General features: G+C 43.4%; 1 protein-coding gene across 1 annotated transcript in view; it reads left to right on the top strand.

The window, feature by feature from the left end:
- LOC108705286 (interferon-induced very large GTPase 1) overlaps positions 1 to 18,479 on the top strand; it is a 117,710-nt gene that overhangs the window by 48,463 nt on the left and 50,768 nt on the right. The window contains 2 exon segments of the mRNA XM_041578734.1: positions 576 to 677; positions 7,747 to 7,851. Coding sequence (XP_041434668.1) covers positions 576 to 677; positions 7,747 to 7,851 — 207 coding nt within the window.

The following is an 18,479-nucleotide window of genomic DNA, read 5'->3' as shown; positions in this document are numbered from 1 at the left end:
CGTGCGCCTCTCTCCAAGGATTGCACATGAGCCGACTTCATTTGTTACAGCCAGGCATCCTGTGAGGAGGACAGATGTCGGGGTGCGCACACAGAGTCATAGGAGCAGGGCTTGTCGCCCTATCGCCCTTTTTTTAAGATGCATTAAAGAGCATGGAGATGTATTTTGGGATTTTTTGGATAAACGCAAAATAAATAAGTTACATGAAGTATGGCATGGGTATTATTTGGAGGGTGTAGTTTTAATTTTTTTTTAATAAAAAAATATAATGTTACTGTTCATGGACCACCCAGCAACAGCACAGTATTCAGAGACACCATTAAAGAGGAAGAAGAAGCTACTGGTGTATCTGATGAAGAAGAGAAGGTAATGTCAGTAGAGTAAATTAAATATACAGTTTCCCCATGAAAAATCCCTTTCCGAAATAATGAAGACCCATTTGCAAGGACAGGGAAATGATTTGTAGCAGTTTTTTTTTGTGTTTTTTGCCAGAACAGTTACTAAGAGTGGGGTATAATATAATTTACCAATACCTATCTGTTAGATGCCATTTGACATTCACATGCTTCTTTCAGGCACTATCACAGATAAGGACAACTGTGCAGGAGCAGAGGATTTAGAGGGAGCTGATACAAAGGAAGAAGAGACTGCTGACCAGTCTATGGAAAAAGAAAGCGGTAATGTTCACTGTAGAATTTCACTAACATAGAGATCGCCCCAAACAGTATCAGTTATTATATGGTTAATAGTATCTGATAATTTTTCAACAAACTGGGCCTAGTAATTAGTTATATTATTATTATTATTAACATGTATTTATATAGCGCCAAGATATTTCGTAGCACTGTAAAGTAAATGTGTTTATACAACTAAATCACATGAATTACATACATAGAACATATGGAGTTACATACATCACAATCAATACTGGTACAAAAGGCAAGGAAGGCCCTGTGCAGAAAGAGCTTACAATCGAAAGGGAAGGGAATAATACACAAGGTGTGGGAGTTGGCAAGATCAGAATTAAGTGGGTGAGAGATGTGGTACTGTATGTGGTATTGCATTTGGTAGTTAAGAGTGAGGGTAGGCTTCTCTAAATCAGGGCTGTTTTAAGGCCTTGGTGGGCCCTGGGCAAAGAGTCAACTAGTGGGCCCCACAGACTCCTGAAAATTTTTGAAACCGGTCCCACCTCCCCGTGTTTCCTCCCTCAATCTTCCTCCCTGTGTGCATCCCCTCCCTGTGTGTGTCCCCTCCCTCCATCTTCCTCCCTCCCTATGTCCGCTTCTTCCGTCTTCCTCCCTGCGTGTGTCGCCTCCCTCCCTGTGTGTGTCCCCTCCCTCCATCTCCCTTCCTGCGTCTTGCCCTGCCCCCTCTATTTTTCAGAGCAGTGGGCCCCCAAAAGCAGTGGGCCATGGGCAGACGCCCTTAACTTGCATTAATAATGCGGCCCTGCTCTAAATAAGTGCGTTGTAAGAGATTTCTTGAAAGCAGAAAGGTTGGGAGAAAGTCGGACAGACTGTGGGAGAGAATTCCAGAGGAGGGGTGAAGCCCTTGCAAAGTCTTGAATGCGAGCATGTGAGGAGGTAAGAGAAGGAGAGAAGAGTTGAGTAGCAGGTCAGTAGAGGAGCTTAGTAAATGGTTTGTTGAGTATATAGAGATGAGTTCAGAGATGTAGGGTGGGGCAGAGTTATGAAGTGCTTTGAATGTCAGGGTTATTCATTTGAATTTAATTCTGAAGAGTAGTGGAAGCCAGTGCAGGGATTGGCAGAATGGCATGGCAGAGGAGGAGCGGTTGCTGAGGTGTATAAGCCTCGCCACAGTATCCATTATGGACTGGAGAGGTGACAGTCTCTGGTGGGGAAGGCCAATTAAAATAGAGTTACAGTAGTCTAGATGTGATATGAGAGAGAGTGAATAACAATTTTGGCAGCATCTTGGATGATAAATGATTGTATTTGGATATATTCCAAAATTGACATGTTCCAGAAGTGACATGATTTAATAAGTGACTGGATATGAGGAGTGAATGAAAGGGCAGAATCTAGGATTAGCTATGATGGATACTTCCGGGATGTTACTGGTATTAGTTGGAGGAAAGGGAACCATTTCAGTTTTAGAGAGGTTTAATTTAAGTTAGTGTTGCGACATCCAGGTAGAGATAGCGGACAGGCAGGAGGAGACGCGAGTTAGGAGTTCTGGGTTGAGATCAGGAGATGAGAGATAGATCTGAGTATCGTCAGCATAGAGGTGGTAGTGGAAACCATATGAGTTGATTAATTTGCTGAGGGAGGAAGAATAGAGGGAGAATAGTAATGGTCCCAGGACAGAGCCTTGAGGAACCCCAACAGAAAGAGGTAGGGGAGAAGATGATACTCCGTTGTAGGAAACACTGAAGGAACGATTGGTGATATAAGAAGAGAACCAGGACAGGGCTGTGTCACAAAGGCCAAGCGAATGGAGGGACTGGAGGAGGAGAGGGTGATCTACAGTGTCAAATGCGGCTGAGAGATCAAGCAGTATAAGTAGTAAGAAATGATTGTTGGCTTTAGCGGTTAAAAGGTCATTAGTTAGTCGAGTCAGAGCAGTTTCTGTGGAGTGTTGTGGCTTAAAACCAGATTGTAGGGAGGGGCGTGGCTAACCACGATGGAGAGCGCACGCTAAATCCAGAAGCTCCATGAGGAAAATTAGCAAATCCCCCAGAATTTCAGCTATCAGGAGCATATAATTCTCCCTGGGTGGTAATCGTTGGCGGAACATCTCTGGAAGCCTAGGATGGGTAAAAAGAAGCTCAAGGATCAGCGTGCAACCATGTCGCCATACCTGTGCAAGACGGCTACTGCCTGTGGCGCGAGAGACCAAGATGGCGGATCGCTGCCGGAAGACTCTGCGGATCCGAACATATCTGCTTCTTCGCCTGACTCTGTCCGGAGTGGACAGGAGGCTCTGTCGCAATCGCAATCAGATAAGTTGGCCCCCATTGCACCCACATCCACTGACCCGGACTTGTCTGATAAGGCTCCGGTGACGCTGCAAACATTGACGTCGCAACTGGCGCAGTTACAACAAGACCTCACCAGAACTATATCTAAAACTGTCTCAGACGCAGTTGCTGCTGCGATTAGAGAGGTGCACACTGAACTGCGAGAGTTTGGGGACCGTACTGACAAACTGGAGTATATAACTGATGACCTGACACAGAGGTTTGTTAACTATGAGGAGGAGAATGCTGTGCTTAAGGAAGAAATTACACAACTGAAATGCCTATGTGAAGATTTGGAGAACAGATCACGCAGGCAAAATTTGAGCATCAGAGGGGTCCCGGAGGAAATACCCCAACAAGATATTGTGCAATATTTACAGGGTCTTTTCCATGGGGTTTGCCCAGAGGTAGGCCTGGATCTTTGGAAATTTGACGGAGCTCATCGCTCTCTAGGCCCCAAACGCCCATTGCACAAGCCCCCCAGAGACATTATCGTTTGTTTTCATCATTTTGCACAGAGGGAGGCCATTCTGGCTCAAACCCGGTTGCTACCTGCTCTGGATTATCGGAATCATAAAATTCAGATATTCGCTGATCTTTCTCCTATTACTTTGGCCCAGCACCGGGAACTGCGACCAACTACTCAGGCACTTAGGGCTCACAAACTGCCTATCGCTGGGGATACCCCTTCAAGCTTGTGGTCCAACATAAGGGTGAAACCTTTATTCTTTACAATTTGGATAAGCAACAAGAGTTCCTGAGAGCCTTGGGGATACAACCTACTGACCAACAAACCCCATCGCGGACATCACCACCGAGATCCCCCCTGCAACCACAATGGCAACAAGCACGGGGCTCCTCTTCGGGACAGCGACTTGCCTTGACCTCGTCATCGGCTTCAGGATCCCCTGCTTGAGTTTGAACCACAGATTTGGGACTCACTTATTGCCCCCTATTTGTATTTGAATATGGATTAGAGGCTACCTGATGTTCTACAAACAACTGAGAACTCCTCCGACTCCGTCTTTCCTGGATGTTCAAGTTCTACTACCTGTTGAAACTACATCTTGTGATTATTATTATTATTAGGTATTAGGTTTTCCTTCCCCCCACTGGAAGCTAGGTGAGCTTCTGCTTAGTTTGGTTACTGACTCACTGAACTTGACTTTGATTTCTCCTATACTAATTGGGTGCAATTAACCTGATTTTTCATACCTATAGGCATATATTGTCTTTTCTCTGTTCTTCGCTTTGATAGTTTATGTTTTTTCTATTCACTATGTTGTTGTTGAATACATTTTTGATGGTTAGACTCACTTTACTGCTGAATGAGGTTAGGACTATGACATGTATTGCTGCTACTGTTTATCTCTCACGTGGAGGACATCTCAGTGTGAGTAGGATTGCTACATATGCTGGCCTAATTTTAGATCTAACATGGTACTTATAACTTCGTTAAATTGTAAGGGCTTAAATTCCATTACAAAGCGTTTCTTGGCTTTAAAAGAAATGAAGACTCAGAATGCTGATATAGCGATGCCGCAGGAGACCCATTTCTCTAGACTTAAACCTCATAAACTCTACTCTACTAGTTTTATCCCACTGCATATTATGCCTCCTCTACTACTAAGAAAGCAGGAGTGGCAATTCTTACTCACAAGGACTGTCCGCTACAAGTTTTACGAACTGTCAGTGATCCTCATGGGCGCTATTTAATCTTGGAGGGTACACTGGGAGTAAACTCCTTGTTGCTTGTGAACATATATGCCCCCAATAAAGGACAGGTTAAATTTTTTCATAAAATCTGTAATAAACTTGCCTCTTTTCAGACTAGTTATATAGTGATTGGGGGAGACTTTAATGTTCCTTTAATACAGACGGAAGATAGGTCGTATCCCTCCCCTGATGTCCAGGCTCGTTTACTCTCTAAGGAACTCAAAAAGGTAGTTAATCAACTCCCACTATATGATATTTGGCGGATCGAACATCCTGCTGGGAGACAGTTTACGTACTTCTCGGCAGTACATAAGGTGCACTCCCGTTTGGACTATTTTTTGCTGTCTCAGTCCTGTTTGAGGATTCCGTATAAATCGGATATCCTTCCGATAACCTGGTCAGACCACGCACCCATTCAACTTACTTTAGTTTCACAGCAGCCCCTAAGAGAGAACCTCATTGGCGGCTTAATGAGACTTTGCTTCATGATAAAACATCCTTTGAAGCTATACATAAGGCTTTGCATGAGTTTTTTCGGTTTAATACGGGTTCGGTCCAAAATCATTCTACACTATGGGAAGCTCATAAAGCCTCCATAAGAGGTTGTCTTATTGCTATAACTGCAGCTAAGAAAAAAGCTTCTAGGCAACAACTTCAAACACTTCTGGCCAGGTTGCAGCTTTATGAAAGGGAATATAATCAGACCAATTCTACTTCTATGTTAGATAATATTCTCTTGGTGAGAAAAGCTCTCTGTGAGCTGAAACACAAAGAGGCAGAAAAGGCACTGATATGGACCAGACAATTATTTTACGAGAGGGGCAATAAACAACATACCTTGCTGGCTAGACGGTTAAAAGAGCAAAAGTCACAAATGACGATCAAAGCCATTAGAAATAGATTGGACCAACTTGTTTATAGCCCAGATGAAATTGCGGAGCAGTTCCACTCATACTATACTAATTTATATAATATAGGGCAGGACGCGTCATCTCCTCCTTTGCCATTTGACGCCTTTTTTCAGAAAGCACACTTGCCGAAATTTCAGGAGGATGACCTCCAATTCTTGAATGCTGACATCACCTTAACTGAAGTTCTTAGCACGCTTAAAAATCTTCCAAATGGTAAGGCTCCGGGCCCTGATGGCTATCCTTATCAGTATTATAAATTGTATTCTGGTATTTTGGCCCCTCATTTAGTTGATCTTTTTAATGGGTTTATGCGAGGTTTACCCATACCCTCTTCTATGTTACCCTCTTATCTCTCCCTGATTCCAAAAGAGGGAAAGGATCCTACATTTTGCTCTAATTATAGGCCTATAGCATTGCTGAATTCGGACCTTAAATTATATTCTAAAATTTTAGCAAATCGGCTAGCTCCGATTTTACCTGGGCTCATTGATAAGGATCAGGTGGGCTTTATTCAGGGTCGACAAGCCGGTGATAATACGTGGAGACTTATCAATATTATTGATTTAATGGGTAGAAAAGGTCAAGGGATGTTGGTACGTCTAGACTGGTCATATTTATTTGCCTTGCTCTCGCACCTTAATCTTTCGGGGTCCATTTTTAGCGGCTTTGAAAGCACTTTACACCACTCCCAGTACTTGTTTAAAGTTGTCCGCACAGATGTGATCCCAGATAAAGATTCGGAATGGGACAAGACAGGGCTGCCCCCTTTCCCCCCTGCTCTATGCCTTAAGCATAGAACCCTTAGCTGCAAATATTAGATCCGATCCGCATATACATGGAGTTGATGTAGGATCCACACAATTTAAGGTAGCACTCTATGCTGACGATGTGATATTGACCCTGACGTCCCCCCAGACTTCTCTTCCAGCACTACAGGAGCTGTTAGAGCATTATGGGAGGTTGTCGGGCTACAAACTAAACGTCTCCAAAACAGAGGCTCTTCCAATAGGACTTCCTGCCCATTTACTACCGGGTATGCGCTCACGCTATAACTATAACTGGAAAACGGATTATATCTCCTATTTGGGGACTAAAATGACCCCTTCTAATGACGGTTTATTTCGGCAAAATTTTGTTCCATTAGCACAAAAAGTAAAGTCTACTTTGCTTAAATGGAATGCTTACCCAATTTCCTGGCTAGGTAAAATTGCTTCTGTTAAAATGAATATCCTGCCCAAATTTTTATATTTATTCGAAACGTTACCGATTCCTATACCACAGAAATTTTTTAAAGAACTGCAAATGACAATCCATACTTTTATTTGGGGTAGGAAGAAACATAGAATTAATAAACAGACATTAAATACATCAGTTGCTCAAGGTGGGCTAGGGGTTCCTCTATTGCACCAGTATTATGAGGCGGCCCAACTCTGGCAGTTGTTAGCTTGGTCTACGCGGGTCCCTGGTTCCCATTGGACGCATATTGAGAGCTCACGGTTTTACCGTTATCATCCTAATGCATGGTTTTGGCCTACGGCAGGAATTACGCTACCTAAGGTTTCGATGCTAAATTCTACTGTTTTGACGTTGGGTCTGTGGAAAAGATTGAAAGTTAAATATAAATTGTTTTCAACATACTCCCCAGTAACTGCAATAGGGTGTAATCCCTCGTTTTTACCGGGTGTCACTTTTTGGAGTGGTCAATTGTCAGAGTCTAACATGCTATTTAAAATTTCCGATTGGGTAAATGCCTCTTTAACGACCACTCTTACTCTGGATCAATTGCAGGCCAAAGTCCCAGACATTGTTATACCCTGGTACTTATATTTCCAGGTCAGGCATTACTTGGATCCGTTTCTTAGATCATTAGATCCCACGAGTGTGCAGAGCTTTAAACACACACATATATATATATATATATATATATATATATATATATATATATATACCTAAAAAAATATACAGAATACACATAAAAATAATAAAAGAAAGTGGGTTTGTTGAGGCCTATCCATATTAGTTGCATAAGTGCAAATGCTGTTCTTCTAATGACCAGTACATATACCAAGCGTGTACCACTATACCATTTACCAGTGCATGTGTGTTGCTTGTCATCTAATATTTACATTTTACTTTTAGATACCTATAAAGACATGGAGAGCCCACCAGCAGCAGCAGAGGATTTGGGGGTTTCTGTTGTAGAGGAAGCAAAAGCTGCTGGTTCATCTGGGGAAACAGAGAAAGGTAATGATATTAGATATTAAAATATACCGACACCCCCGTAACCTTTAGGATTATGGAATTTTATTGCTTTTCAGATAACTGTGTTGGCAGAGGTGGTCTTTATGATGATCACACAGGGAACACTGAGCACAGCAACTTGGGAAAGGATTTACTTGTGAATCACTCAGGGATAACACAGAGCACATTTAACAGTATGCAAGATCAAAACCAATATGGTGGAGACAAACAAGAAAAACAACAGAGTGCAGTAATACAACAGTAAAGATCATTGCAATCATACATTAACAATATTCACAGCGCCACCTTGTGACCATTTTAATACTCCAGTGTTTAAGCATGAATGCTGTTGCATGTATTCCAACAAACTGGACCTGCTTATTTGCATTAACCCTTTGCCTGCCAAGCAGAGGTTTAGCAGCATTGACAGCCCCCTGGGCAACGAGGCTGGGGGGTTGTCATGTCGGTCCTGCGACAGGATTGTCGCAGGGCCAACCTAAAAGAGGCAGACACAGCAAATCGCGTGTCTGCCTTGCTGCACTGCTTCCTCCTCCTTACCTCGTGTTCCAGCAACGCCCACACACTTCCTGCTTGCTGTGACTCTGCAGACAGCTTCTCTAAGAACTTCTCCAGCTCTCAGATCACCCAGAAACTTTAAGTGGCCTTTATTTTACACACTTAAATACACTTACCTACACTTACCTACATTTATACACTCAAACACATATATTTTAGTAAAAAAAAAAAAATTTTTTTGCATGTTTCATTTTACACTTATATGCACTTATATACACACTTATACACACTTCTACACTGTCACACAATTCTTGGAAGTGTACACACATGTATACACATTTTATTTTTTTTACTTTTTCATTTCACCAATTTGTGTTTTTTGTACCCCTAAAAACTGTTTATTTCAGCAGCGTGACTATTGGATAATCGATTTCGGCCACTAATTATGCTGTTGGTGCAGTTATTTTGTTATTTCATTGATTTGCACAGTTTTTGTGGTTTTATTGCAATTTTATCCCTGCATTATTGTTCCTTATGTATCTTTAGTATAGTTTTGCTGTTTGGTGCTTTGGTATAGAAAGATATATTTTACTTAGATTGATCTGTCAGAATATATGCTTTCCAAAAATATATGGTTTTCTGGGGTCTTTTTACAGTTTGGGGGCACATAACGCACAGTTGGGGTTCTCTTTTCAGCAGCTGAGTTGGTTAGCGTGAAAATTCATATGCACGTTTTTCATTTGGGGCCGTACACACCACATACTTTGGTAAATCTATGCATATTGGGCATCACACTATTCAGTAGACCTCTGACGTCCATATTTAGGGTGATTTTTCTTTGTACGTAAAACATTGTGTGCGATAAATGTGGCAAACTGCAACATTTTTACGCAATTTTCAGAACTGTAAAAATCTCTATGTTTAAGACAAAGCTTTGCAGTTTGGTACTTTACTGTCGAAAGACGTCTTTATCTTGGTTCGTTTCATCAGAATGTGTACTTTCCATGGTTTTGGGGGGTCTTTGCTGTTAGGAGGGCCTTGAGGCACATAATATGAAGTCAAGGGTCTATGTTTACAGAAGGCGAATCGGCAGCAGAGAAAACTCATATGCAATATTTACATTTGGGGTCCGCACATGCCAGCTGCCTTGGGATATCAATGCATATTGGGCATAAAACTGTTCAGTAGACCCATGGCATCAATATTTATGGTGTTTTACAATTGTATGTAAGAAGTTGGGTGAGATAAATGCGGCCAATTGCAATATTTTTAGGCGATTTTCAGAAATGTAAAAACCGTTGCTTTTATCGCCAAATTTAGGAAAGGCTTGCGACTTGGTACTTTGGAGTAGAAAGACATGCATACCCAATTTGGATTCGTGAGAATGTGTACTTTCCAAAAATATATGGTTTTCTGGGGCAAACTTACTTTTTTCTACTTTTGCCCCCCCCCAAATGATGTAAATGTGTTGATTTTGCAGTATCTGAAATGACAGACCATATGGGGTCTTCCATTTGGGGCCCCCTATATGCCACGTGCTTGGGTACACCTATACATATTGGGCATCAAACTGTTCAGAGGACCCTAGGCTTTCATATTTGGGATGATTTCTCTTGATACCTAAAAGTATGTGGGTAATACAATGCTGCAGGTAGAAATTTTGAGGTGATTTTTGGAAATATCACCAAAATCACCAAATTTAGGAATGGTTTGCAGCTTTGTACTTTGGAGTACAAAGACATGCATACCCAATTTAGATTCATGGGAATGTGTACTTTCTGAAAATATATGGTTCTCTGGGGTGAACTTACTTTTTTCTACTTTTACCCTCCCCCCCCCCAAAACGATGCAAATGTGTTGATTTTGCAGTATCTGGAATTACAGAACTGATAGCTCAAATGAGGTGTCCCTATAGGTGCCCCAATATGCCACATGTTTGGGTATACCTATACATATTGGGCATCAAACTGTTCAGTGGATCCCAGGCTTTCATATTTGGGGTGTTTTACATTGATACCTAATGATGTGTGGGAGATATGATTCTGTATGATTCTAATAATGGGTAGTTTTCTAGGGTAAACCTACTATTAGTGGAATGTTTGGCCTTGAAATCAGAAGTATGCCGTTTGGGGAGCGGTGCTTTGGAAATTTGGTAGTGAGCTGCTTGTAGATTTTGATCTATACAAGTGAGAAATCTCCATAAAACTATATATTTGGTATTGCCGCGTTCAGGAGACATAGACCTTTCCAAATCAGCTGTGTTCTCATACATAAAGTAAGTGATGTTTCTGATATATGTGATTGTTCTTTGTAAAACATGATTTTTTTTTTTTACAGAAGTAGAATTACACCAAAATTCTTGCATATTTTGAAAGTTCAGGTTGTCCTGAAAAAAACAATATATTGTTTTCCTGGGAAAACTAAAAGACCGCCCCAGGAAAGGCCCTTAAAGTGGATGAGCGCAAAATATCTAAAAACTGCTTGGCAGTAGATGTTCGCATCTAGGACAAAACATCTGGCAGGGAAAGGGTTAAGGGTTGCCACATTTTCTTCTTGCCCGTTTTGACTGATGACAAAAGGGGCAAGGCTGAGAGGGGGCAAAGTCATAACATTACAGGTAGGGATGTAGCGAACGTCGGAAAAAAAGTTCGCGAACATATTCGCGAACTTGCGTCAAAAATGCGAACGGTTCGCGAACGTCGCGAACCCCATAGACTTCAATGGGAAGGCGAATTTTAAAAGCTAGAAAAGACATTTCTGGCCAGAAAAATGATTTTAAAGTTGTTTAAAGGGTGCAACGACCTGGACAGTGCCATGCCAGAGGGGGATCAAGGGCAAAAATGTTTCTAAAAAATCCATTGTTGACACAGCGCTGCGTTTTGTGCTGTAAAGGGCAGAAATCACACTACATTTATAAACCTGTGTAATAAAATGCTTTAAAACGTCCGGCTTCCGGATGCCAATCAAGTCGTGTAAAGGTTACAGCCTGTTCACACGCAAAGACGAAACGCGGTGCTTACTGCAACGCAAAAAGACGCAAAGAGCTTTAATGAATGATACCGTCAAGTGAGCAAATAATAGTTTTTAATTACTAGTTGCTTGTCACCTCCAGGATGTTCGTCCTGTTGGTGGCAATATTTCTGTAGTGGTGTGTTTAGCAGTCACCGTGCTTGTGCGCACGTGCACGGTCAGGCAGAGGTAATTCAATGTACAGTGAAGTGAACCAAAAAACACTGATTCTGCAGTGTGGGCCCAGTTTTGGTCTACTTTATTGATCACCTGCGGTGACCATAAAAGATGCGATTTTGCCACTGTTGCAGAACCCTGAAAAATTAGGCATGTGTACTTTCCTGAAAAATTATGTTTTTTTTGTCGCAGCCACTGAACCAGAAGTCCAGAAACAATATGCCATATAAATGCTGAAAATATTCATTTTTTTGTCGCAGCCACTGCAGCACAGAGGCCAGAAAAAATATGCCATATAAATGCAAACAATATTAATTTTTTTTTGTCGCAGCCACTGCAGCACAGAGGCCAGAAAAAATATGCCATATAAATGCAAACAATATTAATTTTTTTTGGTCGCAGCCACTGCAGCACAGAGGCCAGGAAAAATATGCCATATAAATGCTGAAAATATTCATTTTTTTTTGTCGCAGCCACTGAAGCACAGAGGCCAGAAAAAATATGCCATATAAATGCTGAAAATATTCTGTTTTTTTTGGTCGCAGCCACTGAAGCACAGAGGCCAGAAAAAATATGCCATATAAATGCTGAAAATATTCTGTTTTTTTTTGTCGCAGCCACTGAAGCACAGAGGCCAGAAAAAATATGCCATATAAATGCTGAAAATATTCATTTTTTTTTGTCGCAGCCACTGAAGCACAGAGGCCAGAAAAAATATGCCATATAAATGCTGAAAATATTCATTTTTTTGTCACAGCCACTGAAGCTCAGAGGCCATAAAAAATATGCCATATAAATGCTGAAAATATTCTGTTTTTTTTGGTCGCAGCCACTGAAGCACAGAGGCCAGAAAAAATATGCCATATAAATGCTGAAAATATTCATTTTTTTGTCACAGCCACTGAAGCACAGAGGCCAGAAAAAATATGCCATATAAATGCTTAAAATATTCTGTTTTTTTTGGTCGCAGCCACTGAAGCACAGAGGCCAGAAAAAATATGCCATATAAATGCTGAAAATATTCATTTTTTTGTCACAGCCACTGAAGCACAGAGGCCAGAAAAAATATGCCATATAAATGCTTAAAATATTCTGTTTTTTTTGGTCGCAGCCACTGAAGCACAGAGGCCAGAAAAAATATGCCATATAAATGCTGAAAATATTCATTTTTTGTCACAGCCACTGAAGCACAGAGGCCAGAAAAAATATGCCATATAAATGCTTAAAATATTCTGTTTTTTTTGGTCGCAGCCACTGAAGCACAGAGGCCAGAAAAAATATGCCATATAAATGCTGAAAATATTCATTTTTTTGTCACAGCCACTGAAGCACAGAGGCCAGAAAAACTCAGGATTTACCTGGATTCAAATTAAACCAGTAGGGTTTGCACCCTAGTTTGTAACGGTGGTGGAGGGAGGAGGACGCTAAAGGACAGCTGTATGTGGAGTCATGAGGCGTGCAGAGAAGGACAGCTGCATGGGGAGTCAGAATCAGAAACTCAGAACAAGTCTTCCGGCGTGCAGTAACCCTCCGAGATCCACCCCTCATTCATTTTAATAAAGGTCAGGTAATCCACACTTTTGTGACCTAGGCGAGTTCTCTTCTCAGTTACAATCCCTCCTGCTGCACTGAAGGTCCTTTCTGAGAGGACACTTGAGGCGGGGCAAGACAAGAGGTTCATGGCAAATTGTGATAGCTCTGGCCACAGATCAAGCCTGCGCACCCAGTAGTCCAGGGGTTCATCGCTCCTCAGAGTGTCGATATCTGCAGTTAATGCCAGGTAGTCCGCTACCTGCCGGTCGAGGCGTTCTTTGAGGGTGGATCCCGAACGGTTCTGCCGCTGCCTTGGACTGAAAAACATTTGCATGTCTGACGTTACAGAGTGGCCAAAGTGCTTTGTCCTTGCAGGTGCGCTCGTGGCAGGATTACTGGCACCTCTGCCCCTGGAATGTTGATGAGTTCCTGAAGTGACATCACCCTTAAAAGCATTGTACAACATGTTTTGCAGGCTGGTTTCTAAATGCAGCATCCTTTCAGACTTGTGGTATGTTGGTAACATTTCTGCCACTTTATGCTTGTACCGAGGGTCTAGTAGAGTCGCGACCCAGTACAGGTCCTTCTCCTTAAGCCTCTTGATACGGGGGTCCTTCAACAGGCATGACAGCATGAAAGACCCCATTCTCACAAGGTTGGATGCAGAGGTATCCATCTTCGCTTCCTCGTTATCAAGGACTGCATCATCCACGGTCTCCTCCCCCCAGCCACGTACAAGACCAGGGGTCCCCAAAAGGTCACCACTAGCCCCCTGGGAAGCCTGCTCCTGTTGGTCCTCCTCCTCCACAAAGCCACCTTCCTCCTCTGACTCCACTTCTGACACCTCTCCCTGCGTTGCAGCAGGTGCCTGGGTTCGTTCTGGTGATTCCGACCAGAAATCGTGCGCTTCCTGCTCCTCGTCACGCTGGTCTACAGCCTCATCTGTCACTCGTCGCACGGCACGCTCCAGGAAGAAAGCAAAGGGTATTAGGTCGCTGATGGTGCCTTCGGTGCGACTGACCATATTTGTAACCTCTTCAAAAGGGCGCATGAGCCTGCAGGCATCGCGCATAAGCACCCAGTAACGGGGTAAAAAAATCCCCAGCTCTGCAGATCCAGTCCTACCACCCAGTTCAAACAGGTATTCGTTGACGGCTCTTTGTTGTTGCAGCAGACGTTCCAACATGAGGAGCGTTGAATTCCAGCGAGTCTGGCTGTCGCAAATCAAACGCCTGACTGGCATGTTGTACCGCTGCTGAATGTCAGCAAGGCGTGCCATGGCTGTGTAGGACCGTCTGAAATGGGCCGACACCTTCCTGGACTGCCTGAGAACGTCCTGGAATCCTGGGTACTTTGAGACAAAACGTTGTACTATTAAATTCAGAACATGTGCCATGCAGGGCACATGTGTTAAATTGCCCAGTCTCAGTGCTGCCAACAGATTGCTTCCATTGTCACACACCACTTTTCCGATCTTCAGTTGGTGTGGGGTCAGCCACCGATCGGCCTGTGACTGCAGAGATGACAGGAGTACAGATCCGGTATGGTTTTTGCTTTCCAGGCACGTCATCCCCAAGACAGCATGACAACGGCGTACCTGGCACGTCGAATAGCCTAGGGGGAGCTGGGGGTGCACAGGTGTGGAGGAGGAGGACCCAGCAGCAGAGGACGAAGAAGAGGAAGAAGACGAGGTAGAGAGCGAAGGAGGAGTAGAGGTGGTGGCAGAACCGCGTGCAATCCGTGGCGGTGACACCAACTCCACTGTCGTTGTTGAGCTACACATTCCCTGCTTCCCAGCCATTACCAAGTTCACCCAGTGGGCAGTGTAGGTGACATACCTGCCCTGACCATGCTTGGAGGACCATGCGTCAGTAGTCATATGGACCTTTGGCCCAACACTAAGTGACAGAGATGCGGTGACTTGGCTCTGCACATGGTGGTACAGGTGTGGTATTCCCTTTTTTGAAAAAAAATTGCGGCTGGGTACCTTCCACTGCGGTGTCCCAATTGCTACAAATTTGCGGAAGGCCTCAGAGTCCACCAGCTGGTATGGTAAAAGCTGGCGGGCTAAGAGTGCGGACAAGCCAGCTGTCAGACGCCGGGCAAGGGGGTGACTCGCAGACATTGGCTTCTTACGCTCAAACATGGCCCTCACAGAAACTTGGCTGGGGGCAGATGACTGGGAATGGGAACTGGTGGTCAAGGTGGAAGGCGGAGTGGAGGGTGGTTCAGACGGGTGAAGGACAGCAGAGGTAGAGCAGTAAGATGCTGGACCAGAAGGAGGGTGGCTTTTAGTTTGCCTGTTGCCTTTGAGGTGTTGCTCCCAAAGTGCTTTGTGCTTGCCGTTCATGTGCCTTCGCATAGAAGTTGTACCTATGTGGCTGTTGGGCTTCCCAAGACTCAGTTTCTGACTGCACTCATTGCAAATTACAACGCTTTTGTCAGAGGCACACACATTAAAAAAATCCCACACTGCTGACCTTTTTGAGGCTGGCAATCTGGCGGTAACAGTAGAAGTCTGCGGCGTTGGCGGCAATGGCGGGTGCGTTGGCCGGCTGACCACAGGTGCCGATACATGTTGTTGCCCTACTGTTCCCTGCGAGCTGTCCTCCCTGCTTCTTCTAAGTCTTATTCTCCTCCTGCCTCTCTTACTCTCCGTCTCTCCATCTGAACTATCCTCCTCTTGCTCTCTTCTACTGGGCACCCATAAAACATCAATCTCCTCATCCTCATTCTCCTCAGATGCATCAATTTCTTCTAACAGCTCACAGAAGGAAGCAGCAGCGGGGACCTCCTCGTCATCACTCATTATGTCCATCTCTGTTGTGTTCTCTGCCAGAATTAAATCTGGTGTAACGTCCTCATCTCCTTCATCTTCTTCTGCCAATAATGGTTGCGCATCACTCAGTTCAAGAAACTCATGTGAAAATAACTCCTCTGACTCCAGTGAAGAAGGGGCGCCGGTGGTGGAGGAAGTGTTACGTGGGGTGCCCATAGCAGTGGAGGATGAGGATGTTGTGGTAAAGTTAGAAACGGTAGAGGATGGGGTGTGCTGTGTAAGCCAGTCAACTACCTCTTCAGCATTTTGGGAGTTCAGGGTCATTGCCTTTTTAAAACTGGGCAATTTCCTAGGGCCACAGGATAGCATAGCAGCACGGCCCCTAGTGCCTCTGCGTGGCGGCCTGCCTTTGCCTGGCATTATTTTTAAAACAACAACAACAACAACTCAGGTGGTGTTTCTAGAGACGGTATTATTATTGATATTTAGACAGAATGTGAACAAGCTCACACAGCTAGATGGCAGTTGTTTGAAAATGAAGAAGAAGAACACACTGGGCAAACAAGGCCTACAAGGTCAACGTATACACTACTACAGCAGTGGATACGGAATATATTATTGCTGCCTGAAAAACGTCACTCGGGTGGTGTTTCTAGAGACGGTATTATTATTGATATTTAGACAGAATGTGAACAAGCTCACACAGCTAGATGGGAGTTGTTTGAAAATGAAGAAGAAGAACACACTGGGCAAACAAGGCCTACAAGGTCAACGTATACACTACTACAGCAGTGGATACGGAATATATTATTGCTGCCTGAAAAACGTCACTCGGGTGGTGTTTCTAGAGACGGTACTATTATTGATATTTAGACAGAATGTGAACAAGCTCACACAGCAAGATGGGAGTTGTTTGAAAATGAAGAACACACTGAGCAAATAATGCCTACAAGGTTAACGTATACACTACTACAGCAGTGGATACGGAATATATTATTGCTGCCTGAAAAACGTCACTCGGGTGGTGTTTCTAGAGACGGTATTATTATTGATATTTAGACAGAATGTGAACAAGCTCACACAGCTAGATGGGAGTTGTTTGAAAATGAAGAACACACTGGGCAAATAATGCCTACAAGGTTAACGTATACACTACTACAGCAGTGGATACGGAATATATTATTGCTGCCTGAAAAACGTCACTCGGGTGGTGTTTCTAGAGACGGTACTATTATTGATATTTAGACAGAATGTGAACAAGCTCACACAGCAAGATGGGAGTTGTTTGAAAATGAAGAACACACTGGGCAAATAATGCCTACAAGGTTAACGTATACACTACTACAGCAGTGGATACGGAATATATTATTGCTGCCTGAAAAACGTCACTCGGGTGGTGTTTCTAGAGACGGTATTATTATTGATATTTAGACAGAATGTGAACAAGCTCACACAGCTAGATGGGAGTTGTTTGAAAATGAAGAACACACTGAGCAAATAATGCCTACGAGGTCAACGTATACACTACTGCAGCAGTGGATACGGAATATATTATTGCTGCCTGAAAAACGTCACTCGGGTGGTGTTTCTAGAGACGGTATTATTATTGATATTTAGACAGAATGTGAACAAGCTCACACAGCTAGATGGGAGTTGTTTGAAAATGAAGAACACACTGAGCAAATAATGCCTACAAGGCCTATAATGCCTACAAGGTCATACGGAATATATTATTGCTGCCTGAAAAACGTCACTCGGGTGGTGTTTCTAGAGACGGTATTATTATTGATATTTAGACAGAATGTGAACAAGCTCACACAGCTAGATGGTTGTTGTTTGAAGAACACACTGGGCAAATAATGCCTGCAAGTGCACTACTATTGGTGCACTACTATGAAGAACAGCAATAGCACTGTACACGTTAAAGAACAGTAAGATAAGTAAAAGAAAAAAAAAATATATGTATATTAAAAAATATATTTTTCTCGGGTTGGTGCTGCTGAACTACTAGGAGCAGCACAGTAGCACACCAGTCCCACTCCCCAACACTGCTAGACTAATAGCACTGGGCTTATAGTAGCAACTAGCAAAGTAAAAAAACAAAAAAGAAAATAAAAGCAGTCCTTACAAGGACTATTGGGTTATTACAGCAGTCAGCAGATGAGATCAGAAGAGATCAGTGCCCACAGCAGGCAGCTACATACAGAGCACTGCAGTAGAAGGTAGATTACTAGCCAGCAAAATTACCTAACCTAAAATGTCCCTCAAATCCCTGCAGACTTCTGTCCCTCCAATACAGAGCAGTATCAAGTAGATTACTAGCCAGCAAACTTACTATCAACTGTCCCTCAAAGAAATCAGTGAAATCACTAGCAGCTCTCTCCCTACACTAGCTCTTCCAAGCACACACAGGCAGAATGAAAAAACGCTGCAGGGCTTCAGTTTATATATGGAAGGGGAGTGGTCCAGGAGGGAGAGCTTCCTGATTGGCTGCCATGTATCTGCTGGTCTGGGGTGAGAGGTCAAAAAAAAGCGCCAGGTAAGGCGAACCCAAAATGGCGAACGTCGCGCGACGTTCGCGAACATTCGGCGAGCGCGAACAGCCGATGTTCGCGCG

The sequence above is a fragment of the Xenopus laevis genome, chromosome 9_10S, assembly GCF_017654675.1.
Source record: "Xenopus laevis strain J_2021 chromosome 9_10S, Xenopus_laevis_v10.1, whole genome shotgun sequence".
NCBI classification, from domain to species: Eukaryota; Metazoa; Chordata; class Amphibia; order Anura; family Pipidae; genus Xenopus; species Xenopus laevis.
Note: the sequence above shows the minus strand (reverse complement) of the source record. Positions and strands in the feature narration are given on the sequence as shown.